At 32.0% G+C, this 20,946-nt stretch overlaps 1 protein-coding gene across 13 annotated transcripts in view; it reads left to right on the top strand.

The window, feature by feature from the left end:
- LOC143257537 (uncharacterized) overlaps window positions 1–20,674 on the top strand; it is a 148,410-nt gene extending 127,736 nt beyond the window's left edge. For all 13 annotated transcript variants that reach the window (XM_076516339.1, XM_076516338.1, XM_076516341.1 and 10 more), the window contains 4 exons: window positions 4,621–4,728; window positions 12,949–13,370; window positions 14,816–15,057; window positions 19,188–20,674. In XM_076516339.1, coding sequence (XP_076372454.1) covers window positions 4,621–4,728; window positions 12,949–13,370; window positions 14,816–15,057; window positions 19,188–19,201 — 786 coding nt within the window. In that variant the 3' untranslated portion in view covers window positions 19,202–20,674. The remainder of the gene's footprint in view (window positions 1–4,620; window positions 4,729–12,948; window positions 13,371–14,815; window positions 15,058–19,187) is intronic.
- Window positions 20,675–20,946: the final 272 nt, after the last annotated feature.

Below are 20,946 nucleotides of genomic sequence, written 5' to 3'. Positions count from 1 at the left end.
TTTTAAAACTTTTATTATTTTACCTTTTGATAATGGCTGTAATGACACCTCACCCAGAACCAGGACTGGAAAGGCCAACTTCAAGTGACTGACGGTGGTTCTTGTACTTACCTGTTTGTCTTCCTGGCGGGTTATGATATATACAATTATGCTACAGAAAGACCTTTACAACTTCTCTTACTCTGCTTTCTCTCTTAACATTGTAGACTAGATGTCAACATTGGTTTTATGCTTTTTCTATTTTTCAATGATGTTTTGTTTTACCTACATTTCTTTTTCTGTATTTTACTACATTTAATTTATTTTTACCTTTTTACCAGACGTTTGGCACAGATAGCCTAACTGCTTTGTGCCATAAAACACCAACTCAATCAATTAATTTACTTACTACTCATCCAGACAGGTTCACTGACAGACAGTCTACTTTTTTTTTAATTTATTAGATCGTTATGGGGGTTGCTATCCCAACAAACTAGAAGTAAGGCTGTTGACTAGAACTGTTCCTTTAAGTTTTTGGCAAGTTTTTCATGGAAGCAATGCTAAGATCTTTGGATTATTGAATGTTTGCAGGCTAGCTCCTGCACATCATGACCAAGGGTGTAAGCTGTGATAGTATAAACTTGTTGGCCTTCTGTCACTCAGCTTGATTCTGTGCATAGCTGCTGATAAGTTAGGAGTGATAATTTTTGTTCTTTTTGTAGGTTTTAAAGATTGCTATTCTCCAATTGCTCCTCTCTACTCATAATTGTTATTACCTTTATCACCAAGAGTAGACAGATAATGTTTTTCACTCCTGTGTATGTGTGTCTGTCAGCAAGATTTCTCAAATGGCTGAATGGATGTGGATGAAAGTTGGTGTACAATTATACTATGACCCAACTTAGAAATTATTCATTTTTGGAGGATTAAAGGTCATGAAAATCAAAAATAGTTCCCATTTGTTTATATGGAAACTGATTTATCACACTATTTCTACTATTATAACTTAGTCAAAAATTATTAGATTTTGATGAAATTTGGTGGACATATGGAGAATGTGATTTCTCATTGTTCTGTCAAAAATAGTCTATGTTTGTTGATAACAATGGAATACGGACTCATTTCCATATTTGGAGAGCTAAATATGATAATCACTGGTTGCTTGAGGTACATGCTCTACTGAATTTCCCCTTTAGTTGGTATTGCATCCATCAACTTCATCATTACTGTTGTAGGATGATTCCAAACAACTGGAAGTTTTATTCAAGGTCTGCTGGACATATCTTGCCCATCATTGACTCACTTCTCCTTTCAGTGCTTGATTCCTTTATAGAAAGAAACTTACTAAACTGGCCCATGAACCCACAACATACACTTTCTATACGTGCAAGAATAAAGTCCTTGCATTCTGGGACTTTGATCAAGTTTAGGGTATCCTTGTAAGTGATATCAAAAAGACCATCTAAGTTATTGACAAACTTTACTTCATTAGCTCACTGTATTAAATTTTCCTCTAGTCTTTGTCTGTTTTTCAAATTGTTTTGTTATTATGTTAATGGCATGATATTTGCTGAAATAGAATTAAAGCCTTGTTTCAAAATGTTGTAGCCTCCTTGATCACAACACTTGAGGTTTTATGACCTTTCTCTAATGTTTTGTGATGGTAGAAGAATTTGTACATCACTTGCCTTTTTAAATGTAATTTGCTTTCTATTAGTTCAGTTTCTTCTGATCCAAGCAGCTAAAATGTAGTTTTACTTCTTGTTAGAGTATCCATTTACAATAATATGTCAGAACAATGTCAAATGAAATGATAAAGAAGAATCTACATAAGAAATTATATACCCTCAAATAAATTCTAGAAACTACTGTCTTGTCATAGATAACATTCCTGAGCAAAAAGTGACAGGTTGGATTATTCATATATGGAATGTTTTTTAACATTTTGAGAAATTTGGAATATTCTGGAGTATTCTAGAATATGATACAGTATTTCAGAATGTCTAAAATATTTTATAATAAGATGTGTTACATATTATGATTTCAAATAGGCTGAAATTTTAACTTAGAAGTTTATTGAATTCCAACATATGTCAAATTTATGATATTTGCCAACAAGATTGATATGCACAATTTTCTTTCTTAACACAAATATATTTTAATATACAAACAACAATACAATTTATAATAATGGTTTTTAGAAATAATGGCTTGTTTAAAAGTTTTAAAAACTTACAAACAATATCAAGTCTTCTGTTTGGTCTGTAACTGAATATTTTATCAATGGTTCACAATGATCAAATTAATTCTGAGTTAATAAACTAGCTAGCTCTCTACTCTTGGTTGGCCTCACACTGTTTACAAGTTGATTTTTTGCCAATGAAAATTTGTAATATCCTGGTAGAAAAACTAACATCGGAAGTCAATTCACTGAAGTTAAGTTTAAATGGCTTGTGATATTCAAAATCTGAAAATGTTCCTGGTCAAATGTTTGTAGTTTTCTGATTAGTAAGGGTGTTCACAGTTGTAGCTTCCAAGGTTTATAATGTACTAACTATAGTAAACCAACAATATAAGACTGACTCTTGGCATGTTGATTGATAAACTTGAGATGAAGTTTTCAAAAATTCAGTTTGCAACAATATTTACTTACAAACGTGTAGTACATTGTTGATTCTTACACTCAAGAATATTCTACAAATTGAGAGAATGGGTAGAAATTTTGCAACACATATTTAACATTATAAATTACATACATTTCTATATATATATATGTATGTATGTAATTAAAACAAATATTTATATTAAAATAAATGCATGATAGTATATCTGTTTCAGATGCTATAACTTTTCAGAAATATCTAAAATATTCAGAATGAGGTATAATATCAACTACAAGGTAAAATTTCAGTCAGATTGAGAAGTTAAATTTTTATTCATTATGGTTAAAATTTTGTCTGAATTATATATTTACACAGGGTGGACAAAAAAGTGCCCCCTTCCTGAAAAATGTTGTTAGTTTGTTATATCTTTCATTATATAAGAAAAAAAAAGTAAACATGTTTTTATAATAAACTTGACAAGATCTGTTCAAATATGATCTCAAATTGTAATTTCAACACTGGCTTTCATAAATATCTGAACTTTTTATGATTTTAGTAACATTTGCTCATAAAAGTGTTCTGCATCTGCTATAGTTTCTTAAATTTTCGTATTCCAATTAGCCTACAAAATAATCAAACAAGTTTCTCTGTAATTGTGGAGTTATTAAAAGATATCTTAGAAATAAGAGAATTGATATTATAGAATGGTCAGGTCAATGACTTTATCAATCCGATTAAAAATTTATGGGCTGAGTTAAACCAGTTAATGAAAGATTGCTAGCCAAACATGGAAGATGAACTTTTCAAGTACTTGAAAAAGGATGGCAGTCAGTCATTCAGGAATATCTGAAAAACTTGGTGAAGAATTCCAAGTTAGTGTGGAGCAATACTGAAATCCAAGGGAATGCCAACTAAATATTAACTTGTGAAACCGGTTTGTGTTATTTTGAATTTTATATTTACATTTGGTTATTGAAGAGAAACTTGTTTAACCATTTTGTAGGATAATTGTAATAAGAAGATCTAAGAAACTACAACAAGTGCACAACACCTTTTATGAGAAGATGTAACTTAAAATCATGAAAAGTTCAGGTTTGTATAAGTTAGTATTGAAATTAGAATTTGAGATCGTATTTGAACAGATCTTGTCGAGTGCATCCTAAAATCATATAGTTATAATTTTTTTTCTGTTATCTAATGAAATGTATAACAAGTTAATAACATTTTCAAAAGGGAAGGAGCATTTTTTGTCTATCCTCTATGTATTAGAACAAAACAAGAAGGTGATAATATTGTAAATCAAGGTTTCAGAAGTAAAGGCCATATTACTGTGGCCCTTGCAGTAAACCTGAAAGTTCATAAGACTGCTAATGTTTTAAACAAAAAAAATATGTGAAGCTGTAAGTCACCAAAAATTTTTTTAAAAAATATTCAAAACCATTTTCAATTAGTACAAAATATTTATACCATCAGTGTTTTGAATACTGGAATACTGTATTTTTCCTTGAGTAAGAATTAATTTAAAATCATCCCATATGTGTATTTTAAAACTTATCTATTATTATCATTTATTATTACTTGTTTAATTTTTGTGATCTTTCATGTTCTATGCAGTTAATTCTAGTAGCTAGTTTTATTTATCAATGCTATTTTAAAATCATTTAAGCTTTGATTCTATTTTTAAATATTTTGTTACTCTCATATTTGATTTGTAAACTTTCTCTTCCAAGTCTTAGATCAAGAAATCAATGCAATAACTTGCCACAATAATGTACAAATATTTGTTTTTATTATTGTCAGGGTTTTCCACTGAAGGAGCCCATGATGTCACTGAAGATCTAAATACAAATCTTTTAATATTTTCATAATGTCTGTTTTCAGTACTGAAGGACTACTTATGATGCTTTTGTAATTTCAGGTACTTTCTAAGTACTATAAATAAAAGTATTTTCTTTCAATGGAAAAATTTAAGACACTTACCAAAAAATGTTTTTAATGGTAAGTGATTTGTTTAAGAATAAATTTGAGTACACTGTAGAGAACAGAGGAACAAGAAAGAAAAGCTAGAGAAGAAGCTGATAGACTCCAAAAAGAACTAGAAGAAAGACACAGGCAAGAAGAGGCAGAGAGGGCAGAAAGGAAAAAGGTAACAAAATTCAGTCTCTTGTTTACAAACATAAACTTGTGTAATTCATCAGTTTAAGTATACTAAATATGTGTAAATTTTAGCATTTAATGGGTCCAGGTTATGTAATGTACTTATGTAAATGTACAGTTAATCCAGTCTTAGAATTAATGTACCAAAGCAGTATGCAGTTCATGTATGCACAATATTATAAGCATTTGACCAGTCCAAATTTTAATGAACTTTATTAGTACCCAATTAAAACTGACTGGATATATAAAATGGAAATTTCCAAATAATAATAAAAACAAATTTCATTTTTAGTGATTATTTTCCTTTGTGTTTAGTTACAAAATTAAGTATACTATTATTAGAAAAAAATATTTATGTTGTGGTTCATAATAGGGATCTTACAGAATTTGTTAAAACTCTGTTAGAACATCTCAGGATAAACCACTGTTTAAAGCAGTCGTTTTCTTGAAATAACACTCAAAACCTTCCTTTTCAGTAGCTAAGGCTACCCAAACATTGATAATAAGCAAAATAAGTGATTTCACAATATTTATACAAAATCAAGATTTACCCATCTGCTCATATTATTATTGTTAATGTTATTGTTTCACAAGCCTACAAAAAATTGGCTTGGTTTTTTTACACCCAAACCAACATGTATATACTACATAAAATGACCTGTTGAAAAAGTTCATTATTTTTCATTGAAAGCTGATTTATGTGTTTATAAATACAATAGCAGGTGCGGTGTTGTTACAAATGACTGCTTTGTACTCGATATGTTATGACTCCACTATAAAAGTATTGATGATAATATCTACTTTGGTGTGGAATTGCACAGGAATTTTTCTAAAAACTGAGAAAATACTTTTAATTTCATCACCTTGCTGCAAAATATTCTGAGTTCTTCACTTTCTGCCATCACAAAATCCAGTATTTTCCTAATGTGCATGTTAAATACAACTCATGCATTTTCTAACATATTAATTGGAAACTACCACATGAAATGTTTCTCGTTTTGCTGTTTCATATTGCTAATTCATTTACTATTATTCATCGTTACTCAAGCTTGCTTTCTTTACATGGATTTGCACAACCATATTTCAGCATGTTTATAACAGTGCACAATTACCCAAGTAGGATTCCCTACTCGAATGACAGTTATGATTCTTTCTAGTGTTTCATGTATTTAGCTGAAATTGTGAGTGCTTATTCAGTATGTATTTATTACCAATGCACATGACAGTATTTCATGTAGCTTTTGCTATTTTTAAATAAGGTAATGATTGTATATATTGTTGATAATTTGCAACTTGCACTGAATGTGTCACCATTGTCTATTTTACATGCATTATTTGTCAGCTTATTCTAGCAAACATTCATGTGCAGCAGACTGTTCAAGAGCATATGTATGTAGATCTAACAAGGTAAACATGTTAGTGAGGTTCTTTACATAGCATTAACCTGTGTTGTATTATCCTAGAAGAAACGTTATTCTGTTCTGATAAGAGTGCTTTGTTGCTGCTCATTTTTGTTACATTATTTTGTAACATTAATGGAAAATGTTAATTAAATCTATGACGATATATTCTTTACCTTCAAGAGAATCCTTTGAATACAACTTTACATCTTATTGTACTTGCATACCAGTACAAGTGTTTTTTTCTTTGTTAACATTTGGTATATATTTTGAATAAGTTCAGTGTGGTGGTAAAAAACAACAAAAAAACAACGTAGCAGTAAACTGTTGAAAAAGATGTACCATTCAATTGAATGCATATTTGCATATTTACTTTAAAATTTATTCTCCATAAATGAACATAAAACTTAAAAAACAAGATTAGTGAAATTGTTATTTTAAAAGATGGAATAGAAATTTTCAGAAAAAAAAAAAGATACAAATTGAATCAAAGTACAAAAATGTTATTTCCAGGACTACAACTAGGGACTTTCAAAAAACTAAAACAAGTCTGAATATAATGATTACATCATCTTCTCAAACTACAAATCTTTGTTTTGACTCCACTTAAATTTAAGTCCTGTAGACATGGAGTCAAAACACTGCAGACATTATTTTCTTGTTTGTTTATGTTTTTTAAAGTCCCTAGTTGTTTACATATATAATCTTTGCATTTTGATTCAACCTGTATCTGTGTTTCTATTCCTTATCCCTATTCCTTTAACAGTATTTACTAATCTTGTTTATAAAGCATAAGTCAAACAACATAAAAATAAAAAGTGTAAGGCAAAAGCAAATATTTACATTTTTTAAATATAAAAAGTTTCACAAGGAAATTTCAAAATGTGAATTTTAATAGAAATATTAAATCAAATGGTATAATTTTCCTCACACATCAATCTGAGATTATTTGGAAAGTTTCTTGCAGTTTGATTCCAGTTTTAGTTTGTGAACTTAGGATAAATGAAAATGGTGCACCTTAGGTTGAAGACAGTTAACATAACAAAATGCTCTCTATAACAACATAAACATGCAACCATTCCAAGACCTATCAGAATATACTGAATAAATGAAACAGTCATTTCTAAATTCTATTGTACACTGTGTTTCTATTATCATTAAGCCTGTTGTGAAGCTATTGTATTTTTGTTTTTTTTATTTAGTATAATGAGACATTAGATGCTTCCTGTTTTCTTACAATGATCTTTAGGTTTCAGTTCTCTCTTGTTCTTAGTCGTAAAAGTTTTACTGTGTGCTACAAACAGTATTTATTTAAATACCAAGATATGCAGTTGTAAGCATAGAAATGACCAACTAAGAGTTTATGTAATAAACAATGAATCGGGCAGTTTTGGCATAAAATGTACTTACACACAAATACTTTACTTTAGTAGACTGACTTATTGAAAGTTCATTCAAAACATTTGATGACAGCATTAATACTTTGACCAATAAATCAGTTAAAGCCCTTATTCTAGACTTAGTTGACATATCAAATAAATGTTACTAGTTATAGCATGTGATGGAAATATGGACTTGCACGAAAATAGGATAGTCTCAGTTTATGGACTTGCATGAAAATAGGATAGTCTCAGTTTATGGACTTGCACGAAAATAGGATAGTCAGTTTATGGACTTGCACGGAAATAGGATAGTATCAGTTTATGGACTTGCACAGAGGTAGAATATTGTCAGTTTATAGACTTACACAGACATAGGATGTGTCAGCTTATAGACTTACACAGAGATAGAATACTGTCAGTTTATAGACTTACACAGACATAGGATAGTGTCAGCTTATAGACATACACAGAGGTAGGACAGCGTCAGTTTATAGACATACACAGAGGTAGGACAGCGTCAGTTTATAGACATACACAGAGGTAGGACAGCGTCAGTTTATAGACATACACAGAGGTAGGACAGCGTCAGTTTATAGACATACTCAGAGGTAAGACAGCGTCAGTTTATAGACATACTCAGAGGTAGGATAGCGTCAGTTTATAGACTTACTCAGAGGTAGGATAGCGTCAGTTTATAGACTTACTCAGAGGTAGGATAGTGTCAGTTTATAGACTTACACAGAGGTTGGATAGTGTCAGTTTATAGACTTACTCAGAGGTTGGATAGTGTCAGTTTATAGACTTACTCAGAGGTTGGATAGTGTCAGTTTATAGACTTACTCAGAGGTTGGATAGTGTCAGTTTATAGACTTACTCAGAGATTGGATAGTGTCAGTTTATAGACTTACTCAGAGGTAGGATAGTGTCAGTTTATAGACTTACACAGAGGTAGGATAGTGTCAGTTTATAGACTTACACAGAGGTAGGATAGTGTCAGTTTATAGACTTACTCATAGGTAGGATAGTGTCAGTTTATAGACTTACTCATAGGTAAGACAGCGTCAGCTTATAGACTTACTCATAGGTAAGACAGCGTCAGCTTATAGACTTACTCATAGGTAAGACAGCGTCAGCTTATAGACTTACTCATAGGTAAGACAGCGTCAGCTTATAGACTTACTCATAGGTAAGACAGCGTCAGCTTATAGACGTACACAGAGGTAGGACAGCGTCAGCTTATAGACGTACACAGAGGTAGGACAGCGTCAGCTTATAGACGTACACAGAGGTAGGACAGCGTCAGTTTATAGACGTACACAGAGGTAGGACAGCGTCAGTTTATAGACGTACACAGAGGTAGGACAGCGTCAGTTTATAGACGTACACAGAGGTAGGACAGCGTCAGTTTATAGACATACACAGAGGTAGGACAGCGTCAGTTTATAGACATACACAGAGGTAGGACAGCGTCAGTTTATAGACATACACAGAGGTAGGACAGCGTCAGTTTATAGACATACTCAGAGGTAGGACAGCGTCAGTTTATAGACATACTCAGAGGTAAGACAGCGTCAGTTTATAGACTTACTCAGAGGTAGGATAGCGTCAGTTTATAGACTTACTCAGAGGTAGGATAGCGTCAGTTTATAGACTTACTCAGAGGTAGGATAGCGTCAGTTTATAGACTTACTCAGAGGTAGGATAGCGTCAGTTTATAGACTTACACAGAGGTTGGATAGTGTCAGTTTATAGACTTACACAGAGGTTGGATAGTGTCAGTTTATAGACTTACTCAGAGGTTGGATAGTGTCAGTTTATAGACTTACTCAGAGGTTGGATAGTGTCAGTTTATAGACTTACTCAGAGATTGGATAGTGTCAGTTTATAGACTTACTCAGAGGTTGGATAGTGTCAGTTTATAGACTTACACAGAGGTAGGATAGTGTCAGTTTATAGACTTACACAGAGGTAGGATAGTGTCAGTTTATAGACTTACACAGAGGTAGGATAGTGTCAGTTTATAGACTTACACAGAGGTTGGATAGTGTCAGCTTATAGACTTACTCATAGGTAGGACAGTGTCAGCTTATAGACTTACTCATAGGTAGGACAGCGTCAGCTTATAGACTTACTCATAGGTAGGACAGCGTCAGCTTATAGACTTACTCATAGGTAGGACAGCGTCAGCTTATAGACTTACTCATAGGTAAGACAGCGTCAGCTTATAGACTTACTCATAGGTAAGACAGCGTCAGCTTATAGACTTACTCATAGGTAGGACAGCGTCAGCTTATAGACTTACACAGAGGTAGGACAGCGTCAGCTTATAGACGTACACAGAGGTAGGACAGCGTCAGTTTATAGACATACACAGAGGTAGGACAGCGTCAGTTTATAGACATACACAGAGGTAGGACAGCGTCAGTTTATAGACATACTCAGAGGTAAGACAGCGTCAGTTTATAGACATACTCAGAGGTAGGATAGCGTCAGTTTATAGACTTACTCAGAGGTAGGATAGCGTCAGTTTATAGACTTACTCAGAGGTAGGATAGCGTCAGTTTATAGACTTACACAGAGGTTGGATAGTGTCAGTTTATAGACTTACTCAGAGGTTGGATAGTGTCAGTTTATAGACTTACTCAGAGGTTGGATAGTATCAGTTTATAGACTTACTCAGAGATTGGATAGTGTCAGTTTATAGACTTACTCAGAGATTGGATAGTGTCAGTTTATAGACTTACTCAGAGGTTGGATAGTGTCAGTTTATAGACTTACACAGAGGTAGGATAGTGTCAGTTTATAGACTTACACAGAGGTAGGATAGTGTCAGTTTATAGACTTACACAGAGGTTGGATAGTGTCAGCTTATAGACTTACTCATAGGTAGGACAGTCAGCTTATAGACTTACTCATAGGTAGGACAGCGTCAGCTTATAGACTTACTCATAGGTAGGACAGCGTCAGCTTATAGACTTACTCATAGGTAGGACAGCGTCAGCTTATAGACTTACTCATAGGTAAGACAGCGTCAGCTTATAGACTTACTCATAGGTAAGACAGCATCAGCTTATAGACTTACTCATAGGTAAGACAGCGTCAGCTTATAGACTTACTCATAGGTAAGACAGCGTCAGCTTATAGACTTACACAGAGGTAGGACAGCGTCAGCTTATAGATGTACACAGAGGTAGGACAGCGTCAGTTTATAGACATACACAGAGGTAGGACAGCGTCAGTTTATAGACATACACAGAGGTAGGACAGCGTCAGTTTATAGACATACACAGAGGTTGGATGGTGTCAGCTTATAGACTTACACAGAGGTAGAATACTGTCAGTTTACCATGCTAGTCTTCTTATCTGTGTGAGGCAGGATCTCTGATGGGCAACTCTGTTGAACACTCTTTTCACTTGTATAGTAGGATATTAGTATCATTTACAAAGCAGTAGTATAAGTGGATCATGTGTCTCTATTTACTATTTAACACACAGTACTACAGTTATGTATGAATGAAATCTGAGAATTTGTTACACCAAGATCTAGGCCAGTTTCATCTCTGGCCTTCCACATGTTCCATTAACAACAACATCCAGTCTCGAGAGCTTTCGCTTTCTTTCTTTCTACTGTTAGTACAGGATATGTTGTGCAATCACACACATATTTTCTTACTGTTTTGTCTCCTGTTTGAAAAACATCCTGTCAACTTTATTGACTTATAGCCACTAAAAGAACTGTGATCACTTTATAGCTTTCCCATCTAAATGTTTTACTTTAGTGAAACTTTTCTCCAAATCTCAAATATCACAAACATTTTATTTCCCTATATAGTTGACTACACACTTCACATTTCTTTAGCATTATCAAACTATTCATTTTCACTGTATTTATAAGTAATCACTTCTAAAGTTAATAAGTTAACAAGTATGGAACTACTTGTAAAATATTCGCACTGTAGGTAATCCTTCATTAATACTGCAGTGATTTAAACAGCTGAACAGAGGATCTTCCTTGCACTGTGGTATTGTTTTGAAAGGCTTGTTTGGTGTGTGCCGAGAATTATTGAAAAATTATGGGTTTAATATTAAGCAAACCAAAATTTTAAAAGTACAATTTTTTATCAGGAGATATTTTGTTTGATACTGTATTATATTGCTGAAATAGGTAAGACGTAATAAAAATTTTCAGAATTCTAGCCATTGAATCCAGTAGTGCTGGTGGCACCCTCGAGTGTCAAGTAGCCTATCATGTGAGCTGACATAAACATTTAATTTGATTAGAAAGTGAAAGAAGCACATTGTGGTTTCAGTCAGCAATGTACTGTGTGTAAAGAGATCCAGCTTAATAGCGAAACATACCAGGACTTCAATGAAGATCTTTGGACACATCCTTGATATTTAAGGCAATAAGTTGAAGAGATATGTGGTTTAATATCATAGGATGTTGACTTACTTTCACACCACCAAAACAGTTTGCTGAAGACCTGGAGATGGAAATAACTGTTTATCTTTGCAGTATGGCCACTGTTTGACAATCCAAGCTAGTGGCAACCAGAAACCCTCAGTTTTCTAAATAATTTAGCACGTTAGAACGTCAACTAAATAACAAATTTGTGTGCAACTGGTCAGAAACAGGTTTCAGAAGGGTTAACCTTTATATCAGATGATGAATGCCATAATTCTTTTCTCTTATTATCACAAAATGCTTGTCTTCAATAGTATTGAGCACAGTAGTGTCATGTAAGAGAGATGTTTTACATACTGGTTTAGTAGGGATCAGTATAGATGCCCACACTGACCTTTTATGTTCTGTGTCATGGCACTGTGAAAGCCATACAATGTGGGGATGTAGTCTTATAACCATTAGTGTTTCCATATGGTTATGCAGTTAATTATAACTTTCCTTTGATGTGTGATAACATATACTCCAACCATGCTTAACTGTTTAGCATTATCCTAGAAGAAAGTATCAAGAAAATAGACTGGCCGGCATGCTCACTGGACTAAATGTAATTGAACACTACAAGATGTATGGCAGTACATGATTCATTTAAAAGCAGCTGAGGAACTGGAAGGAACTCTGCTGGATATTACCCTAATGGCTCATTCATTCACTTATTTTATGCTTTGCACATCAATGTACAACTTGCAATAGTGTTCAAAATGTTCATACTCCTTATTAGTAAATGTTTTCTGATCATTTATTGATCTACAAAGTTTGTAGTACCAAATAAGCCTTTGTGAATGTAAGCTGCAGAGGTAGCCATTTATTTGTCAAGTCATGTGAAAGGTTACTCAGAACTTGTTTTGCTTGAAATTGGGGATGCAATTAACATTATTTATAATAATACTATTTTTGTCTAATCATAGCTAGAATATATGTGTCATTTTTAGTTTAACTCACAGAATGTGTGATACTTTTTACAGCGTTTGGAAAAAATAATGAGTCGAACTAGGTCGCATTCCAGAGGAGATAGTCCCAATCCACCTTCTAGAACCTCCACACCTACTCTTGTAGGACATAAACTAGTAGCTGGGCTTCCTTTTGTGAAGCGAATTCTAGGATTAGGCCATGAAACAACTCATAGTGATAAAGTTACATCAGAGAAAATTAAAGAACAGAAGAAGACAGATGAGCATTGTGTAGAAAACACAGGAATTACTACTGCACCTGCATCACAAGGTGTTGTACAGAATGGTTTGTCAAAACATACAGATTTGAATAAGGAAGAACCAACCAGCAAAAATCTTGAAGACTCTATGTTAAGTATAGAAAAGCAGAAGAAAGATCAGATTAACTTGCTTGAAAAGGACATTCCAAAGCAAGATTCCAAAGCAAGTGATACAGAGTAAGTTGTTCTGTTTTTGCTATAGAGCTGAGAGATTAATGACATCTGCTATTCAATTAGTCATTAGGCCCATTAGTTAATTATCCTCACATGAGGCTTGGATAGTTGGAATAAGGAAAAATAGTAATAATTAGAAATATTAACTTCAATGAGTGGTTTATTTTCATGTTTTAGCTCAATAATCTTGAATTAATCAGAAAGAGTAATGAGAAATTAAAATTAAAATATTTTGATTACATGGATGGTTGGAATAATATTAAACATTAATATAAATTTATGTCTATTTCTTGATTATCATCATGATATTAATAAATTTAGTCATCATTTTGTTTAATGAGTTAATCTAGTTAATTGACCAACACTAATCACATATTTATAACTCTTGCATATATTATACTTTTGAGTGGTGACTTGTGATTAACTTTTGCACCATAATTTGTGAAAATAATAAATATTCTGATTTATATTTATTGCTTATTTTACAATGCAAGCTATGTTCTTGAAATAGTATAAAAAAACAGTCATATTATATGGGCCTATGAATCTATTTTTCATGCATATAGCTTAATTATGATGTATTTAAGTACCATAGCCTTAGTATATATTATTGTTTTAGGAACCATTTTAGCAATTCATATGCATTTGTTTTGATTAATTATCCATGAGAGAGACTTGCCTACTATTTGTCTGTGTTTGTTTCAGTATGTGTAAAAAACAACAAAAACAACAGTTTCTAGAATGTTGAAAAGACTGCCTTTTAGATTATAAGTGCTTATTCTAGAATGCATAAAAAAGTGTATATTTTGCTTTTTCTATAATGGGGAAAAGGCTAATATACAAGCTATATATGCTTTTCTAAGATGTGTAGAAGCCAGAATTTGTATGTTAGCTCTGTTGATAAAAAGACACTTACCTGTAGAACATGTTTTTTTTCATGATGACAAGTGGGTTCACTTTAAGTAAAAATATATCTCAAGACGACTGGTATGGGTATTAGCACTTTAATTAAAATAAAGTAGAGAACAATGATTCAACCTTCTTAGGTGATCTTCAAGCTAACAAAGAACTTGAAGATGACCTAAGAAGGTCAAAATATTGTTCTCTACTTTATTTTAATAAAAGTTGTAATATCGGTTCCAGCCATCTTGAGATACATATGTTGTTTTTGTATGTGAATGACAATAAACTGACTTATGTTGGATGTATAGTAGAGTATGTCACTATAGCAATCTTAAAAGTTGAATAATACAGTGATGAGTGAACAGTCTTTACCTTTATATTAAATAGATGCAGGGCTAGAAATTTCCTTATGTTAAATATAGCTAGGAATAAAATGTTTCCATAACAAATCTATTTTTATAAAAAGAGTTCAACCTGACTGTGAATAACAAAACATTTCCAAGAGAATTACTAAAATACATTCTTTTATCAAATATGTATTTTAGAGCATTTAAAAAAGACATGGAATATGTAAGTTTCTCAGACCAGAAGGTCCAGTTAACCTCAGATGAGCTACCCAACTATCATATGATTGATCAAAACCTAGCTAATGTTACGAGTACTACTGGGGCTAACCAGAACCAAGTAGGCAATTTATTAGCAAATGAAGATGATGTGAACCAAAATCGTATGCCAGGAAACCCACTGATACGATTCGAAGAGAAGTTTCCTATAAAACAGGAGGCAGGTAAATAACCGATAAAGAAAAACTTTGTTGGTCTTTGCTAGTGTCAAAGTATCAAGTTGAAATACTGTCTGAAATTTATAAATCAACATAATGGAGTTTTTAAAAACATGTCTTGGCAATACACTTATTGACTTTGTTCTGTACTTGTGTAATAAACATAAATTATTATTGGCTCTGTTTACCATAATTTATTAATGTAAGCTATATTTATTTACATTGTACCAAGAATAATTTATGGTTTTGAATGTTTATGTGCATCATTTCTGTCTTTTTTTCATGTTATTCCCCAGTAATGCAAGGGACAAAATATTCATGTTTTTGTTTAACACTGTAATTAGTGTATTTTGGGGTAAATTGAGGACAGAAGTATTTTGATATAGCTTGATTTGACTGTTGCCAGTGTCTCACAGCAATTAGTGACAAGAAATCTATTGTTCATTAGCTTACTTTAAATTATACTTGTTTCTTATGGTGACACATAGAAAGAATACGTGGTCCTTGGCATAACTTAAACTTACTTTCTTTAGGTGAATGAGAAACACAAGCCATGTGTATATATATTGAAAAATAACAGTTATGTTAAATTCAACTTGAGAAGGAAAGAGAGCTTCATACAACTGAATCTTTGTAGTTGTGATGATTTGAAAATACAGTTAAACAACTAGACAAACAAAATACATACAAGATAGCTATGTAAGGATTAGAGCTGAAAGTGTGTCATAACAATTAGACATTTTTCATATTGATTAAAATCATATTTTTAATCATTATACTTCACTTGGAGAAGGTGTTTTTGTCAGTTTAAGTCCAATTTATTGAAATAAATGTAACCCATATAAAATAAGTAAAAACATTCAAATTTTTAAAAATGTACAATAATTTATTGAACAAATTAAAATTAAAATATACAATTAAACACTCCACCATCTTCAGGAGATCAGAAGAAAAACATGAATATTTTTTGTTTTGCATTTTAATACTAGCAGATGTGCATATATAATTTGTGTATTATACAGTGTCTTTTATGGAATGGATTTTCAAAAATTCACTTCTATGGCACATGGGCCTATATTTTTTCACAATAATTTTGTTTTTAGTAACCTCAAGACATTCTCTTATGTTTAATTCATTTTTAGCTTAACTTCTTTAAGTATTTTAAACTTTTTTGAGGGTGTTTTTGTGTTCATTAATTTAAATTTCTACTACAAAAAAAATTACTAAAATTCAAATTTCTGAATACACCAAACTATACTTAATAACTTATGTAAATGAAGAAATAATGTTTGCCATATATTCCATAACTTTCAACAAAAACAAAGTATTCATGAAAATATAGGTTATGTATCAGCTTTTACTCCCAAATTAAAATTAGTGAAAATGATTAACGATATAAAAGACAAACTTGAATTAAAGTGTGAATGTGGGGTATATAAAATCACTTGCCATTTTGGCTTGAACAAACATGTTTAGTAGAAATTAATGTTTTCAATTAATGAATACAAAAACACCATAGAAAAAGTTAAAAACTAATGACTCAACTTTGTGGAACATGTGACAGACTCTTGAAGTAACATTCGATAAGATAAGGTTCAAGTACTTAAAGAAGTTAAGCTAAAAATGAATTCTAAATACAAAAGTGGCATAAAAATGAATTTATGGATATCCATTTTGTTGTTGGCACTGTATATTCAAATTATGTATGTGCATTTGCTAGTACAAAAAAAAATCCTATGTTGTCTTCTGACGACAACGGAACATTTTTCACTGAAATGTTTAAAGTGTTTAATTGCATAATTTTAAACTCTGAATATTTTTACTTATGTTAGTAAATCTGTGCACAAGAATGGCATAGAACGTATTAATGTAATCTCTACTTATGAACACTAAGATACATTCTGTTGTCCCAACTGTGTTATCGCTGTTACATCTTGGTGTGTTCATTGTACATTATGACAGTATTTGTTCAGTTTTCCTGGTTGATAATATGAAATAAAATATATATTAATCAATATTTTATTTTTTTATTTTTATGTCATATGGACACAAATATTCATGTATGTTGAATGTGGAAGTTTATGATAATTTTTACATATGTATTTCCTTGTTGGAAGATAAATATAGTATAATGTTATATTTGTTTGAAATTTGGTGTTTTTTGTTTGTTTGCTTTTTTGTTTTTTGTTTCACATTTTATCCATGATTCCAGTTCTCATTTAGTATCAACACAACACTCGGGACACCTGAGTTTTGGATTAAGCGCTTCAGGGAAAACTTTAATCATGCTCTGTGGGGTTGTAAGTCTTGTGTTCATACTATTCCTTCTTCAACACTTACTGCCAAAGATATCCTTTCCACTTTGGAAATAGTGAATTCACCTTTAGAAAGTCAGTCCCTTGAAATGTGCTTACATACAATACCTCCTTCTTCTTAGTGATGTTTATCTCCAGGTTTGTTACCTTAGGATATTTTTCTCTTTCTCTTTCTCTTGGTTCTTCTCATTACCTTCAATTTTGACACAGTTGATACTTTATTACAGTATATTCCACTTTTCTTCCATCACACACAGAGATTTTAACCTCTTTACAGATGCCCCCTTTTTTGGCTAGTGTTCTGTTTCAGAGGAAAATCGTCTTTTGTATTCTTGGTTTCCTCAGGAATCAGAATCGTACGCCAGGCTTTTTGATATATCCAGTTTAGCATGCTTGTCAGTAGTTCTTCCCCCTTGCTGCACCACCATCATTTATAGCTCATATAGGCAATTCTACTGTGGTAACATGTATCAACAATTAAAGAGGAAGTCAATCTTGCAACCTTTATTTCAGTATGGTCTTCCTTCTTCTTTGGCTCTATTCCACTCGCATTATATCTGTCTCTAAGCCTGTTGTGTATCGTATATTATGATCATTCTTGCAGTTTCTCTTTCCAAGGATTTTTGGTTTCTCCTGGCAAAGTAGTCCTGCTTTCACACCTTAGTGGGTAAATCTTTCTTCTCTGTCATTCCTCAGATATTGGCCAATGGCTGGCTTCATGACTTTCTGAACTTTTCAGTTGTAGGCAAAAGGAGCTAATGCTGCAGAAATATGTCAATTAATAACTTCTAGCTGGTCCACTCATCAGAGAACCTTCTACTACAGATACAGAATATAATATTCCTTCTACCTGTTCATGTGAACACTTGTTGGCACAGAAGATAAACACACTACTGCTGGAAATGATCCTCTTTTGGTATGAACCAGTGGACATTGATGGTAAATGAGGGTACCTTCTTTTTTAGGGTCATTAGAGCTATTCTTTATATAAGGCTGGTCTGCTCCATCATTCTCCCTTGACTCTGAATTGTACTCAGATCTGCCTGACTACATCTTTTTAGTATAGGTATTCTGGATTTTAGTATGTCAGAGGTCAGACTACCTGGTTTAAATTTAAAATGAATTCCAAACAAGTACTTTATTCTGAAATACAATCCTCCATAGCTCCCTACAACCAGGAGATGCATTTTTTCATCATTACTGAAACTAGGAAATCATGATAGTGGTGGGAAAGAAGAACTTATGTAATTTCTTTTAACACATATGCAATTAAGATTGGAAAATTCTGGGTAAGTTGACATTTGCTGCATCACATCAAGATTATTCATCTACAGAGTGGCCTGTAAGTCCCTACCCATCCATATATCTTATGTATCCAGTGTACCTGTGTGCTGTCCCTCATTCTCGCCTCATAATATTATAAGACGCCATGTTCTGTGAAACATTTTCAAGTGTAAATGGGCTTACATTGACCATATTTCTCTGGAAAAAAAAAAGAAACAAATTTGTAATAAATGCATAATTGAATATAACATATTATGCAGCGGGAATGAGGGACAGCACACAGATACACTGGATACATAAGATATATGGATGGGTAGGGACTTACGGGCCACCCTGTAGTTGTTGACAGCAGGAGAAGGAAGACTCATAGTATTTCAGAGATAACACTTGTTTGAAATATTTTTAACACAAAACTATAAAAATTAAGTTAAAACATTCTAAAACTTAGTCATTAAAACTCTTCACCAGAAAATCAACTACTTAAAATATTTAAACACTGATTCAGAGCAAATGTAAAAGATTTATTCTTCTTTTCAGATTTTCTTTCCTAAAGAAATCAGACAGATAATGACTGTAGACTTTGCTAAAAGTCCACTCTAGATGTGAAGAGAAGAATTGCTATCACTACTGTTTTGATCAAGCACCCATCTAGCATTAGATCATCTCTGTTTTGTGTAGTTTGCAAGACTTAGCATTAAAAGTTGCTCATTCAGAAGATAATATATATGTGAGTTAATATTTACGTGAAAGGTAGAATAATGCACTCTCTTTTAGACTTATATAAACTATGATAAAACTGCTGTGTTAGTAAACAAATTTACAATCTATAGTATTTGTTTAGTGTTGTGACTATAGAATTAACTTAGTGCTTCTTAGTAGTCATAGTGTAGCTAATAATAAGCATTTCCACAACTCCAATAAGCCTAACCAATGCAATGTCTACATTTGATATTTGGGGAGATACTGACTTTAAGCTTGTAGCATGGGATTACACAACTTGCCTTACAAGTTTATTCTGTATATATATGTATAGTAAGATGGGTTAGAACTTGCCAACTGTGATTGACAAAGCTTTTGCTTATTTTATTTTTGGAAAAATATTCTAAAATCGTATTTACTGCAATGATTTTTTTGATACAATAAAATTCGTGACTTTATGTATGTGTATGTGTGTGTGTGTTCAGGATGAATTTAACATCCTAAAATTGATTTGTTATAAATTATATCAATTTACTTTTAATTTTGTTCTTATGGCCTTTACACATTTTTAATACCAAGACATTCTACAATAATGTAAGTGATATATTTTTTATTAGTTTGTTTTTGCTTACCAAAAATATCATTTAATTTGTAGTGAAAAAACAGATACATAATTTATGCTATTTCTTGTTCTGATACATTTTACTTAAATATAATTGCCAAACATCAGTTTTTTGTAAACTAATGTTTTTATACAATAAGATTTTCAGTTTTCTAGAATTTAGTACAATTCATTTCAATGTTTTTTTCCATGTATAATGACTTAATGTGTTTTGTAAATTTGTGTTGACTTTGAGATTGACATATATAACAGATTTTGAATGTTTTGGTATAAATCTCAGTGTGTGGTTAAAGGCTTTCTTTAGTGCAAAACGTTACTAATTAACACATATAGATATTAGTAACCTGTGTTCACATGTATTAACTATAATCTTCCAGTTTCTGATCCAGTTGTTTGACATCCTAAACACATGATTGCTAGTAAATATATTTGTACATTTTGAAGATGTAATATAATCAGTCACCTTTAGATTTTCATATAGATGGTACACAAATCATTAAATTTAGCTGTTTTCCAGTTAATTAAATTTAAAATGATCTATAAGGTATTGTGTATTTTTGTTGCAAGATATTTGTTTAGCTTGTGATATAAGAATTAGAGTTAAATAGAAGTTTTGAAACCTAGATGATTTTGAAACTGCTACTGAAAGGTTACGCAGAGGATATGTATAACTGAGAGAGCTGATTAAAAACTTCATAAATTACATCAAGAGTTGTGAAATAATTATTGATGCCAATGCCCATTTGAAAAATTTAGAATAATTCATCAGTAAAGTGTCAATAAAAAGTCTCTCTGTAAAAGAGTAAATGTTTCTGAATATGAATTAAAAGTGGTTTAAATTTTGTGCTCCATAAGTTTCTCTACCATAAAAGATGTAAAAGTTAAGATTCACTCATTTATTTTGGGTTTGTAAAAAGTTTGTTTTTTTTTAGAGATGTAACATTTGAGACATAATAGTTAGCTAAGAACATCTGC

The sequence above is a fragment of the Tachypleus tridentatus genome, chromosome 7, assembly GCF_004210375.1.
Source record: "Tachypleus tridentatus isolate NWPU-2018 chromosome 7, ASM421037v1, whole genome shotgun sequence".
Lineage (NCBI taxonomy): Eukaryota > Metazoa > Arthropoda > Merostomata > Xiphosura > Limulidae > Tachypleus > Tachypleus tridentatus.
This window is presented reverse-complemented; position numbering and strand designations above follow the sequence as displayed.